The 18,263-nt window shown below is 38.3% G+C and overlaps 1 protein-coding gene across 1 annotated transcript in view; it reads left to right on the forward strand.

The window, feature by feature from the left end:
- The first annotated feature begins 4,997 nt into the window (after positions 1–4,997).
- LOC122814391 (involucrin-like) overlaps positions 4,998–18,263 on the forward strand; it is a 222,502-nt gene continuing 209,236 nt past the window's right edge. The window contains exons 1-3 of the mRNA XM_044086975.1: positions 4,998–5,061; positions 5,204–5,301; positions 16,998–17,093. Coding sequence (XP_043942910.1) covers positions 4,998–5,061; positions 5,204–5,301; positions 16,998–17,093 — 258 coding nt within the window. The remainder of the gene's footprint in view (positions 5,062–5,203; positions 5,302–16,997; positions 17,094–18,263) is intronic.

Below are 18,263 nucleotides of genomic sequence, written 5' to 3' on the forward strand. Positions count from 1 at the left end.
TTCAGACTTCAGACCCTTCAGAAAATGTTTGCTAATGCAAAACCTGTTATTCTGTCAATTTTCTAAGTTTGTAACAGCAATATTTAAAAATTGTTGCTATTTTTGGGCCTTTGTCCCACTTTTATTTATGGTTTTGTCCAGATTTATTGCTTTAAGAGGTTGAGCGGTATGGTATGATTAGCATGAATTTTCTGAAGGGTTTGAAGTCTGAAATTCAAATGTCTGTCATTATTTTCTAACTCCTGTCTTTAATAATTTGCCACTAATTTGCCATAAAACCACAATTTTATGAAGATCTGACCAAAAATATGAAACAAAATCTGGACATTTTGTAAAAATCTGTACAGTTGAGAGGTATGGGTGTAGTGAAACAAATGTATGAGGGATGATGCTGAATTGGGAGAGTATTGTACCAATCTATGTTGACATCACCGAGGATGATTGTTTTGTTTTTTATATTACAAGAGGCCCAGGATAATATTTCTTCTAGAAAGGGTATGTTATTGCCTGGGGGGATGTATAAGACTATAATACAGATTTTTTTGCAGCTGTTGATAAGAAGGAGATTAAGATTTCAGCATTATAGAACTGTGGGATGTGGTTTCTGAATGGTGCTATGTTAAAATTATTAGGGTAAATGATGGCCACACTTCCACCTTTTTATTATGTCTATCAGCCCTTATTATTCTATAGTTTGGAGGAGTCAGTAATGTTGGGTTTTAACCAAGTTTCTTTGGCAGATAGGATATCATTTTATTGTGAGCTAGCCAGGCATGTAATTCAAAGGTCTTATTACAAATGCTTTGTAGGTTAATGTGGAAATATGTAGTGCTTTAGTCTCTTTTGGATGTATTATATTGATAGGGTAATTTGTATTAGAGGGGCCTGGATTAGGATGAATGTCAGCGGATTGGACTAGGGTTGAGAGGATGAGGACAACTTGGTGTGAAATATGATATAGTTTGGAGCTAAAATAATGAAATATTTGGTGATAGATATCCCTTATGTGTTGTAAACTGTAGTTAGTAGGGAGGGTATATATTTTAGAGCAGTGGAATGAGTTAATGTTAAACAGGCTGGGGCTAATGTCAGAGTAGGAATTAAATGTGGTGTATATGGAGGAGGTTATTGAATTAGGTTTGGAGGCTAATGGGTTGATATGAATTTGGAGGCTAATGGGTTGATATGAATTGAAGTGGCTTGTAGTAGAATTAGTAAAAGTAGGGTGGTTTTGATTATTAGTACTGTGTGTGTGCAATGGAGGGAGCCATGAGCCATAATGTCTAGTAGTTTTTTAAAGGGGGAGTGGAGTGTAGAAGTAGTTTTCAGGAAAAAAAGTGTTAAACAGGAAGTGGTACTGTATGACTGGCTGAGGATTATGGGGATCGGCAAGGAGAGAGTATAAATGTAATGAAAGAGGCGGTGTGTGGGAATGGGGGTATGGTAGGGGAGTGGAGTAAGCCTGAGCAACGTGAGAGCAAATGGACCGGGCAGGACATAGACACTGGTACCACATAAACAGTAAAAACAATCAGCAGTGCAGTACTGCTTCGGGTCAGTATTATAGCTATGAATGGAAATAGCAATTTGTACTGATCAAATATAGTCTGTTAGTGCAGTTAATCCTTGTAGGAAGAAAGTCTGACTAGTTAAACTGGTTAGTCTGAAAAAGGCTGTGGAGGGGAAGAGACACACTGTGTGATAGCAGTAGGCAGAGAAAACAAACACAGCCTCCCTTGGGTATAAAAAAACTTTTAGTACAGGAGCTTCCAGCTCATGTGCATGCCACTTTGGGTGGGTGGGTGGGGGGGCATAGCTTCCACCTCATGTGGATGCCACTTTTAAACAGCACAGAATGAAGTGGTATTTAATAAATTATCAGAATCATGATAGCCTTACTGGTATAGTGAGAGAATGCCCTGACTATAGCCTATGTTATTTTAAGTTGATTCAGACAGCTGATTGAGTGGCAGGGAGGTTGATCATGCCCATCCTTGGGAAGAGGACCTTGTGGAGCAGACCACAGAGTGATGTGATCCCTTGGAAGAGGGATGTTAATGTAGTCTGCAGCCTTGGGGGCAGGTATTTGGCTCAACAAGCCACCTCTTGGTAATGCATTAATTGCAGGTAGATGTGCATTTGTGTGTGTGTGTGCATTAGGGGGAGGCTTGATGGTCAGAAGGCATGGGACAAATAGAATCTAAAAACAAAACTAATTTTTTGACATCAGTGTACTAATTATACTTAGATTACTTCTATTTAATAAATCTATGTAGTTTGGATAGCAAGGTTTTTATTTCAAAGGATCTTTTCATATGTAATTTTGATGTGGTTATAATTATGGTTACATTGCTAAAACATATGTTGCTTTTTTTAAGCCTTAACAATGCCTTTTTTGTTGTAGAAATAATATAACAGAAGTTGACACTAGTCCTATGATTGTGATCATGGATAACATTCAAGTAAAAGTAATGTCTTTCAGTTTTTCCTGGTTAGGGGTTGCCACAGCGGAACTCCGGTCTGCTAATGACTGGCAGTGGATTTTTACAGTGCCAAGTTGCCAGCCTGATGCCCAACCTTCAAAGAAGGCACATCCATTCATGCACACACCTACCTGCATGCCTTTATTTTTATTTATTTATTTATTTATTTTACATTTGTTGACCGGGCTAGTCCAGCTGGATCAAAGTCCATTTTCAATGGAGGCCCGGGGAGAAAAGCTCCATAGGTTAAAACAAGTTTAGAGAATACAAATACACATAAAACAAAAGCTTTAAGCAATTAAGGATAAGAAGATGTTAGTATAGCTAATACATGTGTAAGAGTAAAAAAAATTAATAATATCCAAAACAGGAAAATATTTAAGTAAATGGTTAACGCCTTACAATACGAAATTTGGTAGTGTCTAGTCATTCAGTGTATCAATACATTATTTGAGAAAATGGTAGAAGATATAAAAATGTTTTTTTTTCAACATGTGTGAGATCATTAATATCTACGAAGATGTTATGTTAGAGGAAGTTTATCAGGATTTCATAGCAGTGAAGGAAGAATTGAGGTAGAGGAAATAAAGAAGGTAGGTTAGTCAGGGTTGGTACAAGAGCAAAGCCAGAATTTATTAAGATGTGTTAGCAGTTGTTTCTTAAAGAGTGGAAGAGTGGCCAAAGAGGAGATATTAGATGGAAGGTTATTCCATATTTTGCCAACTGAGTTAGAAAAAAGGCAATTACCTGCAGAATTAATAGTTTTGGTACTATTAACTAAGAGTTTGTCTGAAGAACGTAGTTGTTTCAGGTTGTTATAGGGAGTCAAGAGGTTACTGAGAACTGGTGTTTTAGATGGTTGATATAGAATTTTGTGAGCTATTAAGAGTTGTTGATAAATGAGCTTGTTAGGAAGTTCAAGCCAGTCTAGTTGTTTTAAGTTTAGACAGTAGTGAGTTCTAAACTGAGATCCTGTGGCAAATCGAGCAATATTATGGTAAGATGTAGTAAGTTTATTAAGGTTACTTTTAGAGAGATTAGTATAAATAGGGGAAGCATATAGAAGGGTAGAGATGAGGTGTGTTTGGGCTAAGGTGGTCTGGGCTTCAGGTGTAAGAAAGGGTTTGATTCTGTAAAGGGATCCAATCTTTTTATTAACTGCTTGTATTGTGTTGTTGATGTGACAATCGTAATTTAGATTATTGTCAATAGTAACACCTAGAAGTTTTGTTGAGGGGTCACGAGAAATTTGAGTGTTATTAGTAGAGTTAATAGAGAAGTTTATAGAAGTAGATCTTCGGGTAGGTGAAAATAGTAACAATTTGGTTTTCTTAGGGTTAAGGAGTAGACAGCGGTCAGAGAACCACTGTTCAACAGTTAAAAAGGCTTTTTGTGTAAGAGACTGGAGTTCTGTTTGTGAGGAAGCAGTACAAATTATAGTGGAATCGTCTGCATATTGTATGCAGGTAGTGTTAGGGATAGCTGATTGGAGGTCATTAATAAAGATGGAAAATAGAAGTGGGCCTAGGATAGATCCTTGGGGTACTCCTAATGAGATAGGAAGGAGAGCAGATAGTGAATTTTTCCAGAGTACTGCCTGGTGACGGTTTCCTAGATAAGAAGTAAACCAGGTTAAGGAGGAGGATCCAGTGCAAGAGATTTAAGTGTGTGCAGGAGAAGTGTATGATTAACCATATCAAAGGCTTTTGATAGGTCTATGAATAGAGAAGATGTAAGTTTATTATTGTTACGGTTATAGTTGATGGTGTTGGTAAAGGAGCGTAAAGCTGTGGTAGTACTATGGGAAGGTCTAAATCCATGTTGAGTCTTAGCCAGTAGGTTATTATGAAGGAGATGGTTAAGTAGTTGTTTGTGTATACATTTTTCCATGATTTATACGTCACTTGACCACGGGAGGACATGCAGACTCCACACAGAAGGCGCTCCAGACGAGAATCTGACAGGAGAACCTCTTGCTGTGAGGCGACAATACTATCCACTGCACCACTGAGGCCTATGGATAACATTCAAGTATTAAATCTTTATGCATTTCATAGCTAGATTTATAGATTAACATCATCAGTTGCTGAGTTTCATATAGTTTCATATATTCTATTAATGTTTATAACTGAATTATAAGAGGAAATTTAAACTTACCAGGAATAAAAGTGGATTTAGTGATTAATTTTATTAGTCTGAAATTTATTTAGCACCTTTGGAAGTGTGACTGAACTAAAACTCCCAGTAAATAAAGTATCTTGGATATTATGTGCATTCCAGAATGTGTTATGGCAGATTACTGTAGTATGTTTCTTCTCCCTTCTATTGTGGTGGCATCATTGAGACTACTTGTGTTAGCCTGTGTTAGAGTTGACTCTAAAGGTGAATGACGGTTGTTAATTGCTAGTTATGTAGCTAGTTATTTTGGAAGTAATTAGTGGATTACAGTGACAAGACTGTAACTGCGATATGGAAGTTTTTTGAATGATGCATTTTTAAATTTAAAACACGGTGATGGCTAAACATAGAAATATGCCATCACTAGAACTGCTGGCAGTAAGACAAGAATATTTGTTAGGTAAACTGTTGAAACTGGTAATATTGTAGATAATCCAAAACTAAATGTAAATTGTACATGAAAAGACACTGAAACATTGCACAAGCCTACTCATGGTATATAATAACTGTTAATTAAATTAAAATATATTTTGTATGATTAGATTATTATGAGACTAATGAAAGTTTTAAAGATGTTCTAGAAGACAGGAAAAGGACTGTTGAGAAAAGAGGACTTTGGGAGGAAGAGGAAGATGAAAATGTAACAGTTACTAAGACAAAAAGTTAAAAGTTTGTGCTCCAGTTTTAGTGTGACCAGTGCTAAGGCACTGGTGGTACTGGGTGGGTGTAAGAACATTGAAGAGGATATTTTATTTTTATTAGATATTTTATTTTTAAACCATATATAAAGGGATCAGTTTCAGAGGTTATGGGGAAGGGAGTTACTTTGAATTTGATGAATTTTATGAAGTAACAGTGAAGTTAATAAAAAACTGACATTTTATAAGTGGATGTGATAATAGGGAGAGTGAGGAGAAGATACATAATGGATTTCAGGCTGTGCCAAACGCTTGTAATGTCGATTGTTTTAACCGAGAGATTGGAATGATTAACGAAATGCTACTATGGAGTAGTAAGCACAGATACAGTAATACTCTGAAATTTTAACTGTAAAAAAAACTGTAAAAGAAAGCTAATAAAGCTTTAGATGATGTTAAATGTAAGGAATTGTTAAAATGTGACTAATCGCATGAGACAGACAGATGGAGAACAAGTTTGAAGCAGAATTGAAACAGGTCGGGTGAAATAAAATTAGCTGTATATTCTGATAGTCTGACATTTGAGGCCACTTCTGGAGAAAGGAGATTTAACAAAGAGAGAGAGAGCAGTTCTAGAACGAACATATTAATGTGGTGTCTTTTTATGACACCTGTATGAAAGGGTGGAAAATATTTGTGTGTGTATGGAAGTAGAAAAGGAATAACTTGAGGAGAGAAAATAAGCAAGATATTGGTAGAAGAGTTTGACCAGTTCATAGAACAGAGGCATTTAGGCTGTTTAAGAAAAAGGAAATTGTGAACTCTGTAAAGAAAAAATAATACACCTAATAAATCATCACATTTTTTTTTAAATATGTAGACAAAAATTCCTTTTCTGAAAAGGAAGTGGTGGTTACACCTTTTTCATACAGAAAGTTAAATGTGATGAGTTTAAAGTAAAAGAACTGGAAAATATAGCATAGGGGAAGGAAAAGTGTAAAAAATAACCGATCTTGCATTATAAATGCGGGGGAAAGATGTATGCTGAAAAATGAATAAACGGTAAAAATGAAGTGTGGCATTAAACTTGAATTAGTAAAAAGACTAGAGCTGCAAAAAGAAACAGTTTCATACATGGATAAAATATTAAATAAGCAAGAGAGAGTAGTTAAATAGTATTGAGTATTTCCATTGGGTATTCCCATGGACGGTGCAGTGGTACAGCAGTTTGTCACCTCACAGCGAGAGGTTCTCTGGTTCAATTCTTGGCTGGGGCCTTTTGTGCAGAGTCCACATGTCCTCCCTGTGTTCATGTGGGATGTCCTTCAAGGATGCAACTGCAGTCCTGACATATGGGTTGTCCTGCCTCAGGCAGCCCTTTGGTCGGCCGGATTCCAAAGTCTAGGTCCGGCATCGGCTGATGTCGCCCTTTCCCCGATGTCAGAGCGCCTGGGGTATAAAAGCGTCAGCCGACGCCATCTTCTTCAGTCTTTCTTGCTGCGCGGCGCCCGAAGCAGAAGCAGTTCGCAAGTGCCGGTCGGCCAGCTCCTGTGTTTTCAGCTACTGAAGTCTTCAAAAAAGCTAAGTACCCCGTTGGGGACCTTTTCTTGCCTCAGCCGATGTCAGATAAAACTGTAAAAGTTAATAATTGTTTAACTTGTGGGAAACAAATACCTCATAAGGATTTCCACTCTTACTGCTTACCCTGTCTAGGCCCAGAACACAACGTCTCGGCCTGTACAGCTTGTGTTTCTTTCAATAAACGCACTCTTAGGCATCGGTCAGAGTTTGCACATGATTATTTTGGGGAAGATTTCTGTTATATCATGCCGTCGGAGCTTCCGACAGCACATTTACCTAAAAAACGGAAGGATAAGGACTGACACCCGCGGTCCGTTGTCTCGGCCGACACCACGCTTAGGCCTACCGCGAGTGTCTCGGTCTCTTCTGAGCCAGTTTCACAACCGCTACAGACAGACGACACCGCGCCACCGGTTACTTCGATACCAGAGACCAGCTCGGTGCCGGTTTCTGTTCTCCCCTCTGAGACCGTAGCCCAGAATATTTCTGACTCCATTTCAGTGGATAAGACTACTCCAGCATGTGGGGCTGCCAGGCCTCCAGTGTCTATGTCCATTAAGGCCTACACACATGCTAAGGCTGCCAAACAGGCCAAGTCTCTCCCTCCAAGATCTGTTTCTCTGGGATCCACTTCTGGTTCTCAAATTTTAAGTTTAGCTGAGGACCTTATTTCTTTAATTAGGGGTTCTCAGCCACATCCAGATAGAGGCTCTCAGCCACCTTCTGTCAAGAGGCCTAGGGTTGAGCAGGTAGATCCCCAGTCCTCCGATGAGGCCTCAGGTGATTCTGCACATTCAGATTACCAGGAGGAGGCCTTCCTGGCCTACGAGGATTCTGATGCGGAGGAATCCATTCCCTCTGCTTCTCCTCCAGAGGAGTTTTCCTTTGGGGAAACGCTTCATTCCATGAGGGAACACTTCAAATGGCAAGGCCAAGAATACTCAGATTCTAGGAAAAGGTTAAGGGAATTTTTAAAGCTACCTCAGCATAGACCCTTAGCTATTCCTCCAGTTTTAAATGTTTTAGATGATGTGTACTTAGAATCTAGTGTTTGCCCTGACTCCCTCCCCCCTGCTCCTGTCAAGCCAGACAGGTACTACAGGGTCCCAGACACACATCAATTTCTGTACAAGGGCCATACTGCTGACCCTGAAACTATTTCTCAGGGGCCTAAAGGGGTTTCCTCCACTATTGCTAAGAATCCACTTCCTTCGGAAAGAGATTCTAGGGCTTTAGAAAGGTGGGGCAAGAAAGTATATACATCTTCCACCCTTTCTATGCGAGCATTAAATTGTCAATTTCATATGATTCGGTATCAGGAATACATGTTGGATGACTTGCAAAAGAATTTGGCTTCCCCTGAACCATTAGATAGAAAGGGGTTACAGGAATTGGTTCATAATACTCAGCAGGTTAGCAACCATTTCCTTCAGTGTGGATATGATGCATTGGAAGCTTCATGTAGAGCAGCAATGACAGGTGCGGTCATACGCAGACATGCTTGGTTAAAGGAACAAACATTGCCAGACCATGTGAAAATTAAGCTTTTGGACGCACCACTAGAGAAACATAAGCTATTTGGTGCTACTGCACAAGAGGTTTTAAAGAAAATAGAGGAAAAGGCAAAATCAGTGCAAACAGTCAAAGATTTCCTCCAGGTACAGCCTCCAAGATTCAGCAGGAATTGGCCTTCTAAGCATTGGGCCTTTCCAGACACAGACAAATTTCAAAGAGGCAAAATCAGTGCAAACAGTCAAAGATTTCCTCCAGGTACAGCCTCCAAGATTCAGCAGGAATTGGCCTTCTAAGCATTGGGCCTTTCCAGACACAGACAAATTTCAAAGAGGCAAAAACAGACATGGCAGAGGCAGAGGGCAAACTCGAGGCTCCTACAGAGGACGCCAATGGCAGCCTCCGAACCAGAGAGGTGGGGCAGGACCTTCCACTGCTCCGCAGGGACAATCTCAATGACTTGACTTTGACTCTGCCATCCAGGGCTCAATTTGAAGCACCTTTGGGCGGAAAATTATCTTTATTCTCACAAAATTGGCACAATATTACAAAGGACAAATGGATACTGGACATAGACAAAGGATACAGATTCCATTTTCATACACTACCAACAAGACATGGCAGGCCAAACCTGCCACCAAATCAAAGGGCAGAGGCACTCAAACAAATAACAAACCTACTTCAAATAAGAGCAATAGAGAAGGTTCCTTCTGCAGAACAAGGCCAAGGATTTTATTCAAGACTGTTCCTTGTTCCAAGAAAAGAAAACCAGTGGAGACCCATTCTGGACTTGTCCGCACTGAATACTTACCTTATTGTGCCAAAATTCAAAATGCTGACTTTACAGCAACTCCTTCCCATGCTGGGCAAGGGGTCTTGGCCGGTAACTCTGGACCTCAAGGAGGCATACCTGCATGTCCCAATCAGACAAATTTGCAGAAGATACCTCAGATTTCTTGCAGGCTCAGAGCATTATCAATTCTCAGCATTGCCCTTTGGCTTATCTACTGTGCCCAGAGTGTTCATGATTGCTTTTGTTAGAATTTGATCAGTTAAAAAAGTGAAGTTTTAGGATATATATTTATATATATGTAATTTTTAATGAAAGGTTTTTAAAAAATGTTTTTAAGAAAGTTTATTTGAGGTGATTTAATAGATGCTTTTATATGAATGAATGTGACAGTCTCAACTCTCCTTTGGTTGTTTGTCTTTTTGGTAATGTTAATGTTTTGTACCAATTTTAGATTATAATTAATTGTCTAAGTGAATCATTGTATAATTGATTTAATATACCAGGAGTATAAAAGGAGGATGTATCTATTGTAGCAGTATACTGATTCCTGCTTTCTGAAGAAGTCGTGTGAAACGAAAACGTACTTTTTGTGACTTTGCGTTAAAGTGTGACCTCTTTGTGGACTATTAAAAGTTTTGGATATATCCACGAGCCGAGCCTTATTTCCTTCAAGTGTATGGTGTTTGGTTTGGTTTGTTTTTACACTTGATTCCAGAGTCTTTTTCGTGTTTACTGTTCACGAAATGCCTGGCATCAGTAATTGCACATTGCAGACTCCAGGGGATACAAATATACCCTTACCTGGACGACTGCCTTATACAAGCGGACAGCCAACAAGCCTTGTTAAAAAACTTGGACTATGTCATTCACCTACTGCAGGCCTTGGGATACACAGTCAATATTCAAAAATCAAGTCTCGTACCATCCCAACAAATACCTTTCCTGGGTGCCACACTGGACACAAACACCCAGATGGCGTTTCTGACAAAAGGAAAACAAAAACAATTACCAGAATACTTCAGAAAATTAGCAACACACACCCAGATGACAGCAAGGAAAATCCTGCAGGCCCTGGGTTTCATGGCATCTTGCATTCTTCTGATTCCACACGCAAGGCTGCATATGAGGAAACTACAATGGTATCTAAAAAGTCTATGGTCTCAACACAGCCACAGCCTGGAAGCATTGATCCCACTCATTCCATGCCTTCAAAAGGAATTCCTGTGGTGGGCTCAAGCAAGCCAGATAAACAAAGGTCTGCCTTTCAGCAAGCCTCATACAAGTCAAACCATAACAACAGACGCCTCAGACCATGGATGTGGGGCGCACATGGAGGGCAGATGCATTCAAGGACAATGGACACAAAAAGAAAAGCACCTGCACATCAACCAAAAAGAAATGCTGGCAGTGATACATGCAATCAAGGCCTTCGAAAAGTTCATGCATCAGGGCCATCTACTAATAAAAGACAATACCATAGTTATGTGGTACATAAACAAGCAAGGAGGTCCCCATTCCTACCTTCTTTGCAGACTGGCAATGAATCTCTGGGATATTTCCCTACAATTGAAAATAGAGCTACAATCCCAGTTTGTACCAGGAAAGGACAATGTTCTGGCGGACAGCCTAAGCAGAAACATCATGGATCCACACGAATGGATGTTACATCCAGACATTTTCTTACAAATAACTCAAGCATGGGGAAGGCCGGACATAGATTTTTTTGCCTCCCACCTCAATCACCATCTGAAAAAGTTTTGCACAACGACATACCATCCTCAAGCATGGACAGTGGACGCTCTCTCCTTCAGTTGGAACTCTCTAACACTATATGCCTTCCCACCTCTTCCTGTGATGACCAAGGTGTTACTAAAGATCAAGACAGAGCAACTGAAAGTCATACTGATAGCTCCAGACTGGCCAAGACAACACTGGTACCCACTGCTATGGAGCTTGACACACACCAGTCCGTGGCTACTTCCTCAAAGGCCACTTCTTCTGACACAGCACAATTACAGGACACTACACCCCAGCTTGAAAACATTGAATCTGACAGCTTGGAAGATTCCATGACTATTCCTCAGGATACACTTTCCAAAAGGGTAAAAGATATCATCCTGGAGGCGCACAGACCTTCCACTAGAAAAACATACTTAGCAAAATGGAAGAGATTTCTTATCTGGAACAGCAAAAAGGGTCAAGACCCATCAGTGATGAGCATTCCACAGATCCTAGAATATTTGGCTGAGATGCTCCACAATGGCCTTTCATATTCTTCCATAAAAATATATGCTTCAGCAATGTCTGCCAAATATAACACTGATCCGCCTGTATTTTCTCACCCATTGCTAAGACAGTTTCTAAGAGGTATAAAGAACATCAACCCTCCAAGGAAACCACCAGTGCCTGCATGGGACCTCAACTTCATGCTGGAAAAATTAACTCTTCCTCCCTTTGAACCAGCAGCATCTTCAGAGTTGAAATTTCTGTCTTGGAAGACAGCTTTCCTTCTGGCAGTAACCTCAGCAAGAAGAGTCTCTGAGCTACAGGCCCTTATGGCAATACAACCATTTCTCATTTTTCATCAGGACAGAGTTTCTTTGAGAACCAATCCGTCATTCATGCCAAAGGTGGTAACCAGGGTGTCCCTGAATCAAGCTATTCACCTGCCTACCTTCTTTCCCAATCCTCAAAATAAAGGAGAGAGACTTCTGCACACCTTGGACATACACAGACAGTTGAGCTACTACTTGGACAGAACAAAGTCTTTCAGAAAATCTGACCAGCTTTTTGTAGCTTGTGCTGCTGGATTGCAGGGAAAAGCAATTTCCAAACAGACAATTTCTAAATGGATTGGAAATTGCATTCGATTCTGCTACTCCTTTCATGGAAAAACTGTGCCAGCTGACATCAGGCCACATTCCACCAGAGCTACAGCCACCTCCACAGCCTTAAGAGGAGTGGCAACAAAGGACATTTTAGAAGCTGCTACATGGAGCTCTGTGCATACATTTTCCAAACATTACAACCTGCCTTTATATTCCAGATCCAGTGCAGGGTTTGCTTCTGCAGTCCTGCAGGGCATTTTAGCTACACCATCTTTGTCTTAGTGCCTACCACCCCCAGGTTGGCTATGGTATTCAACCCATATGTCAGGACTGCAGTTGCATCCTTGAAGGACATAGTACAGTTTTGTACCTACCATAAATGTAGATGTCCGATAGGTATGCAATTGCAGTCAGGTTTTCCCTCCCACCTACCCGTCTGTGGTACTCTTTTGGGTTTCTACCCCTCATTTTAGCTACCTGGGGTAATCTTTTATGGTGTATTTGTTTTTATGTTGTTGTACTTGTCTGGATTTTTTTCCTCTATTTTCAAAATTTAGCCTTCCTTAGAGGGCACCTGGCATCTGGGGCAAGAAACACTGAAGAAGATGGTGTCGGCTGACGCTTTTATACCCCAGGCGCTCTGACGTCGGGGAAAGGGCGACATCAGCCGACGCCGGACCCAGACTTTGGAATCCGGCCGACCGAAGGGCTGCCTGAGGCAGGACAACCCATATGTCAGGACTGCAGTTGCATACCTATCGGACATCTACATTTATGGTAGGTACAAATCTGTACTTTTCTCTGAGTGCTCTGGTTTCCTCCCATGTTGCAAAGACCTGTGTCTAGAGTATTTCTCCCCAGGCCTCCGCTGAAAATAGGCTTGTTCCAAGTTGGACTTTCCTGTTAAATAAATAAATAAATAATAAAAGGATGGGAAAGGAAGAGAAGGAATGTGTTGTGCAGGTTGTGAATGAAGGATTTAGTCATGGAATAAATGAGGAAGCCATTTGAGTTGGAGTAATACGTTTTGTGTGGAAGAAATAAAAGCAGATAAAGTTTGGATTTGATGCTATATAAATACTAATGTGAATATTGCAAAAGAGATTTGTTTATTTAATTAGTATAATAGGGGATGGCATTTATGGTATAGGTAAAAATGCAAAGGGAATGTTGATTACAGTAAAATAATGTACAGATAGTGTTATAAGGGAACAAATGGCAAAACTGATGCATTGATTGTCTTTCATGACCAAGCATGGAAAATTATCATGTTGGAGAAAAGATTATGACAGGGTTTAAGACTATTTATGAAAGGGTGTGGATAAAAGCTTTGATTTATGAATAGTTTAAGACAAGAATTGGATAAAAAAGTCTGACAAAGATGACGTATGAGTGCTATACTCTTTATTTTGGTAAAGAACACAGCCTTGGAGAATTATACTAAAAACTGTAAACAACTAGATGAATTATCATGGAAGAGGCTCATCCTCCACTAGATGAAAATTATATTGACTTACTTTTAATTATTGAAGCAATAGATAATAAAATGGTGGCCATTCAGTCAGGAAGTGCAAGTTTAACATGAAGTAAAGAAAAGAATGAAGAGTGAGGTTGAAATTGGAGGTGCATATTTGTCACAAACAGAAGCATTTAGTAGTAGGAGTGAGGTGTGTAAAGAAAAAAGTGGTGAATAGATATAGTAGAGAGTCGATTATCTGAAACCAGTTATCCAAACCAAGCTTCCAGAGTTTTCGGGTAAGAAAAATCATAACATCTGAATATGTAAACATTATGCATATTCCCTTGAGCATGTTTTTTGAGCTTGTAGCCAGCTTGTATGTGAAAATATTCTTTATTGTCCACTGGAATCACACTTGAATGGTTGAAAAGTGTATTCCTGCATGCAGACAAAACAAGATTTTAGAAGTTTTTGTCCAGTTCAGTTATATATTTGATTATCCCAACAGTTTGATTGTCTGAACTACCCTAGGTCCCAATTAGCTTGGATAATCCACTCTCTACTGTAATCAAAAGATCATTTAATAGAATTAAAATATGAAGCATTTGAGGAAAAACTGTATTAGAAACAGAAACTCTTAAGAGTGAGGTGATGGTAGAAACAAGAAATTTGTGGTTGTTAAATTCAGTGGTTAATTTGAAATTGTTGCATTTATTATGGGTCTTGAATAAAATAATGTTGGCTAAAGTAGTAGTGATAAGTAAATTACTGGTATGAATTGTGAAGAGTATTGAGATAATATAAAACACAATATGAGAAGAAAGGTAGATTTATCATAATGTAAGAAAAGATGTTATTGTAAAAGTTGTATACAGAAATATGCCCAAGAACTGAATGCTTATATAAGGGTGTTATTGATGGGTTTTATTGGCTAGTGATGTATTAAGACATGTAAGAAAAGCTGGAAGTCAGAGACATCAAAAATGTAAACAAGCATAGCAATGTGATTTTTTTTTTGTAGCAGAATAGATTTAGTTAAAAGCACACATTTCAGAATGGGAAGAGACATTGTATAGTTTTGTCAGCTCCCCACTCTTCGGGATGAAGGGAGAGATTATATTTATCCTGGGTGCCTGTTCCTGCAGTGGAATCTCTGATGAAGATCAGTGATTATGTGTGTCTGCTGATTTTCAGGGAGGTTGAGCAGTCTTGGTGGCTACATCACCTGTAGAAGTAAGTGAGATGCTGTCATTGACACACCCAGTACACAACAAATCCTGGCATTTTATGGGATATATGCACTGGGATCAGGGAGTCAAACTGTAAAAATTTCAAACCATCCCTAACTCATACCTTAAATGATGTTCAGTGTCCCCTTATCCTTTTCATGATGATGGGGCTTGGATAGAACAATTTTCTGAGAAAGGAATGAATGATCAGCAGGGAGTAGGGGCAAAAAAGAGTAAAAAAGAACATGCTAAGTAAGAAATCTGAAGAAAAAATAGTACTGTTTGTGATGTAGAAGAAAATATTAAATGTGTTTTCAAAATGTAAAATCGTTGAAGATTTTTAGGAAAAGGTAATGAATGTGTTTAAGTATGAACATTTACATGGGATAAATATGGACTCGGTATTGTCTAAAATGCACAATGCAGAGAAAAAGCAAGAAATTAGAAAACAGTTTGCATGTTTATGTGTATATTGAAGGAATGGTGTTAAAATAATGTAATTAACTGAATAGTAAAGAATCCGAGTAAAATTGTGATAGCAAAAACAGTGGGCCAGTAGGGTTTTAAGAGAAAGAAGTTAAGATTGTAAGTGATGTATATGATGTTAGAAATATGTACAACATGTTAAATGTGTAAATATCTAAACAAAAATTCTTATGGCCTTCAGGCTGTTTAACATCCACCTAGATTACCCTCAGCCCATATAGATGGGACCTTGATTTCATATTTACTCTAAAGGATGACCCTTCAGAAGTACATGACCCCCCCAAATTGCAATGCAGGGTCAGTACTAGAACATGAATCTATATACCTGGTGTGTAGAAAGTACTGACAGCCTTCTGATCCAGCACAAACACAGTATATATTCTTGAATGCAGGCTGTGTAATCTGGTTGTTTTAAGTATCTTTCCTTCTTGTTATTGCACAGAGGTTATGATGATCTTTGTTGTAGCCTCCTGTGTTTTATTCATATTCTGTATTGTAGAGTGGAACTACCAGAATGTATTCCATAACAGGCAGTTGTCTCCTCTGCCAGTCTCCCTGGTTTACAAGACTCCTTTCCTACGTTGCTTTTAGCTGGTTTGTTTCTTTGCCTCCTTAATCTTTTCATGCAGTTTCTTTTAGTGACCACTGGAAATTCTTTTAACCAGTAATCAGCCAGTGCTGTCTGTTTTAGGACATTCTTTCAGATTTATTTGTGTTTGTTTTATCCCTCAAAACTAAATATTGCCTTGGTGCCTTCTGCTTTGCCTCATAACCAGAACTGGACTACAAAAGTATGGAATGGGGAACATGGCAGAAATGCATTGATGGGGTTGGTAAAGTACAAAAAACCCCCCAGCATTTAGGGAAAATATACACCCAAGGAAGATACTGGGTTTTGGGGTTAGGGTAGTCTATAATGCACAGAAATACATTTTCCAAACATTTATTGTGAATAAAATAAATTGAAATGGCTTTCCTTGACTTGGAAAAGCTTATTTAAGATAGGAGAGTTTTAGGGGTGCGGGAGGAAGTTGATATTTTATTTTATTTTATTTTTTTAATTTATTTATTGTTTAACATTTCTTGACCAGGAAAGTCCGACTAGGACAGAGCCTATTTTCAGAAGAGGCCCAGGGAGAGATGTTCCAAATGCATGTCTTTGGAATGTGGCAGGAAACTGGAGTACTCTGTGAAAATCCACGCAGATGCAGGGAGGACATGCAGACTCTACACAGAAGGCCCCCCAGCCAAGAATCGAATTGGAGCTGTGAGTTGACAACATTAAGCACTGTACCGCCCAATATTTTCCTAAAATTTCTGGCTTAACCCACTAGGTAGGGAAGTGGGCCACCTGGTGTACCTGTGTGTGATGAGGGACTACCCACAGCCTAATCCCCTTTCTGAATAGGACAGCTATTAATAACTAAACTCTGTTTGCAGTTGTTTTCCAGTATTTTTCTGCATTTTATTTTAGTTTCCTGATAGAGACCACTCCCTTTATAAGACTTTATGCCTTCCCTCTCATTTAAAGATTCAATTAAACGTTCTACTAATTTAATCCTTATTGCTCATAAAGTGAATTATAGTTTTGCTTACCTAGCACTACACTAATGGGTCTTAAAGTTCATAGCAGTGTCTGTATACCTGTCCTGGCACTTTACAGACATTGGTGATGGGTATAGTAGCCATCTTGGTGTTTTACACTGTCCTTGTAATGGAAGGTCATCAAAGTACTTCTGCAACTCATGGCTTTGTTGTTCATGTGGTTTAATTATGGTTTTGATTTTGTTATGTTTTGTTCAATCAACAGGACAAGATCAAAACAGCTTTAACGTCCCTAGATTCCAAAGTGAAAGAATTTAAATACAAGCAAAACCATCATGAGAAGGGAACTGTAGCTATAAAAGTAAGTAAAGTGAATGCTTTATTCCAAATGTCTTAAAGACAAATAAATTGTAAGAAATGCATACAGCATCTGTTATACCTTTTTGGTACTGGCCCTATTTTAAAGCTGATTTATTACATGTAATTTACTGGTTATTGTTGAGAAGAGCTTGAGAGAAACCTGTTGTCAATGTCTTAGTAATTTCTGTTGAGGTCTGAGTAGTGATGAAGAAATGTGGAAATGTTCTTAAGCTAAGATACAGGAACGTATACTGTTATGTGTGCTTAAAGGTTATTTTGTAATATGTTACTCATGTATCTGAAATTGATTTGTTCAGGCATTTGTTAACATAATTATCTGCACAACCATTCAAGCTGTTGTGTTACGTACATGATACAGTGGTACGTGATATAAAGAGTTGGTAATAAATGTTTTACCCACTGTCCTGAAGTGCTGTACTCTCACTTTACAATGGTTATTATAGTCATAAATGCCTTACTTTTAAAAATGATACCGTTATTTAATTTACAGTCCATTTTAGTCCAGTCTTTGTGTGCCTGTAAATCTACAGCACTTTTTAATGACATATTGTATATAGTTGCACTAGTGAATGAAGCAGGTCACGGTTTTTCACCTATATATATATATATATATATATATATATATATATATATATATATATATATATGTGTATGTGTATAAATATATGTATGTATATATATATATATATATATATATATATATATATATATATATATATGTGTGTTTATATATATGTATATATATATATATGTTTATATATATGTATATATATATATATGTTTATATATATGTATATATATATATATATGTATATATATATATATATATATATATATATATATATATATATATATATATATATATATATATATATATATATATATGTATATGTATATATATATATATATATATATATATATATGTATATAGGTTCATAGGTTCACACTAGGCTATCTGCCCCAGGGCATTTATAAGCCTAGCCAGAGTGTGTTTGGCTTTCGCCACCCATTTTAAATTAATTTTGCTATGCCCTTTTTTGAGATTAGTATACTGTGCCTCTGTCTAACAGTGACACAGAAGTGATACCCAGGGTAAACCTACGATCTCCCATCCACTCATCAAGATTCCTCTTGAAGAGAGTCAGTGAGG

The sequence above is a fragment of the Protopterus annectens genome, chromosome 10.part0 (genome assembly GCF_019279795.1).
Source record: "Protopterus annectens isolate FY-2018-M chromosome 10.part0, PAN1.0, whole genome shotgun sequence".
Classification (NCBI taxonomy): Eukaryota; Metazoa; Chordata; order Ceratodontiformes; family Protopteridae; genus Protopterus; species Protopterus annectens.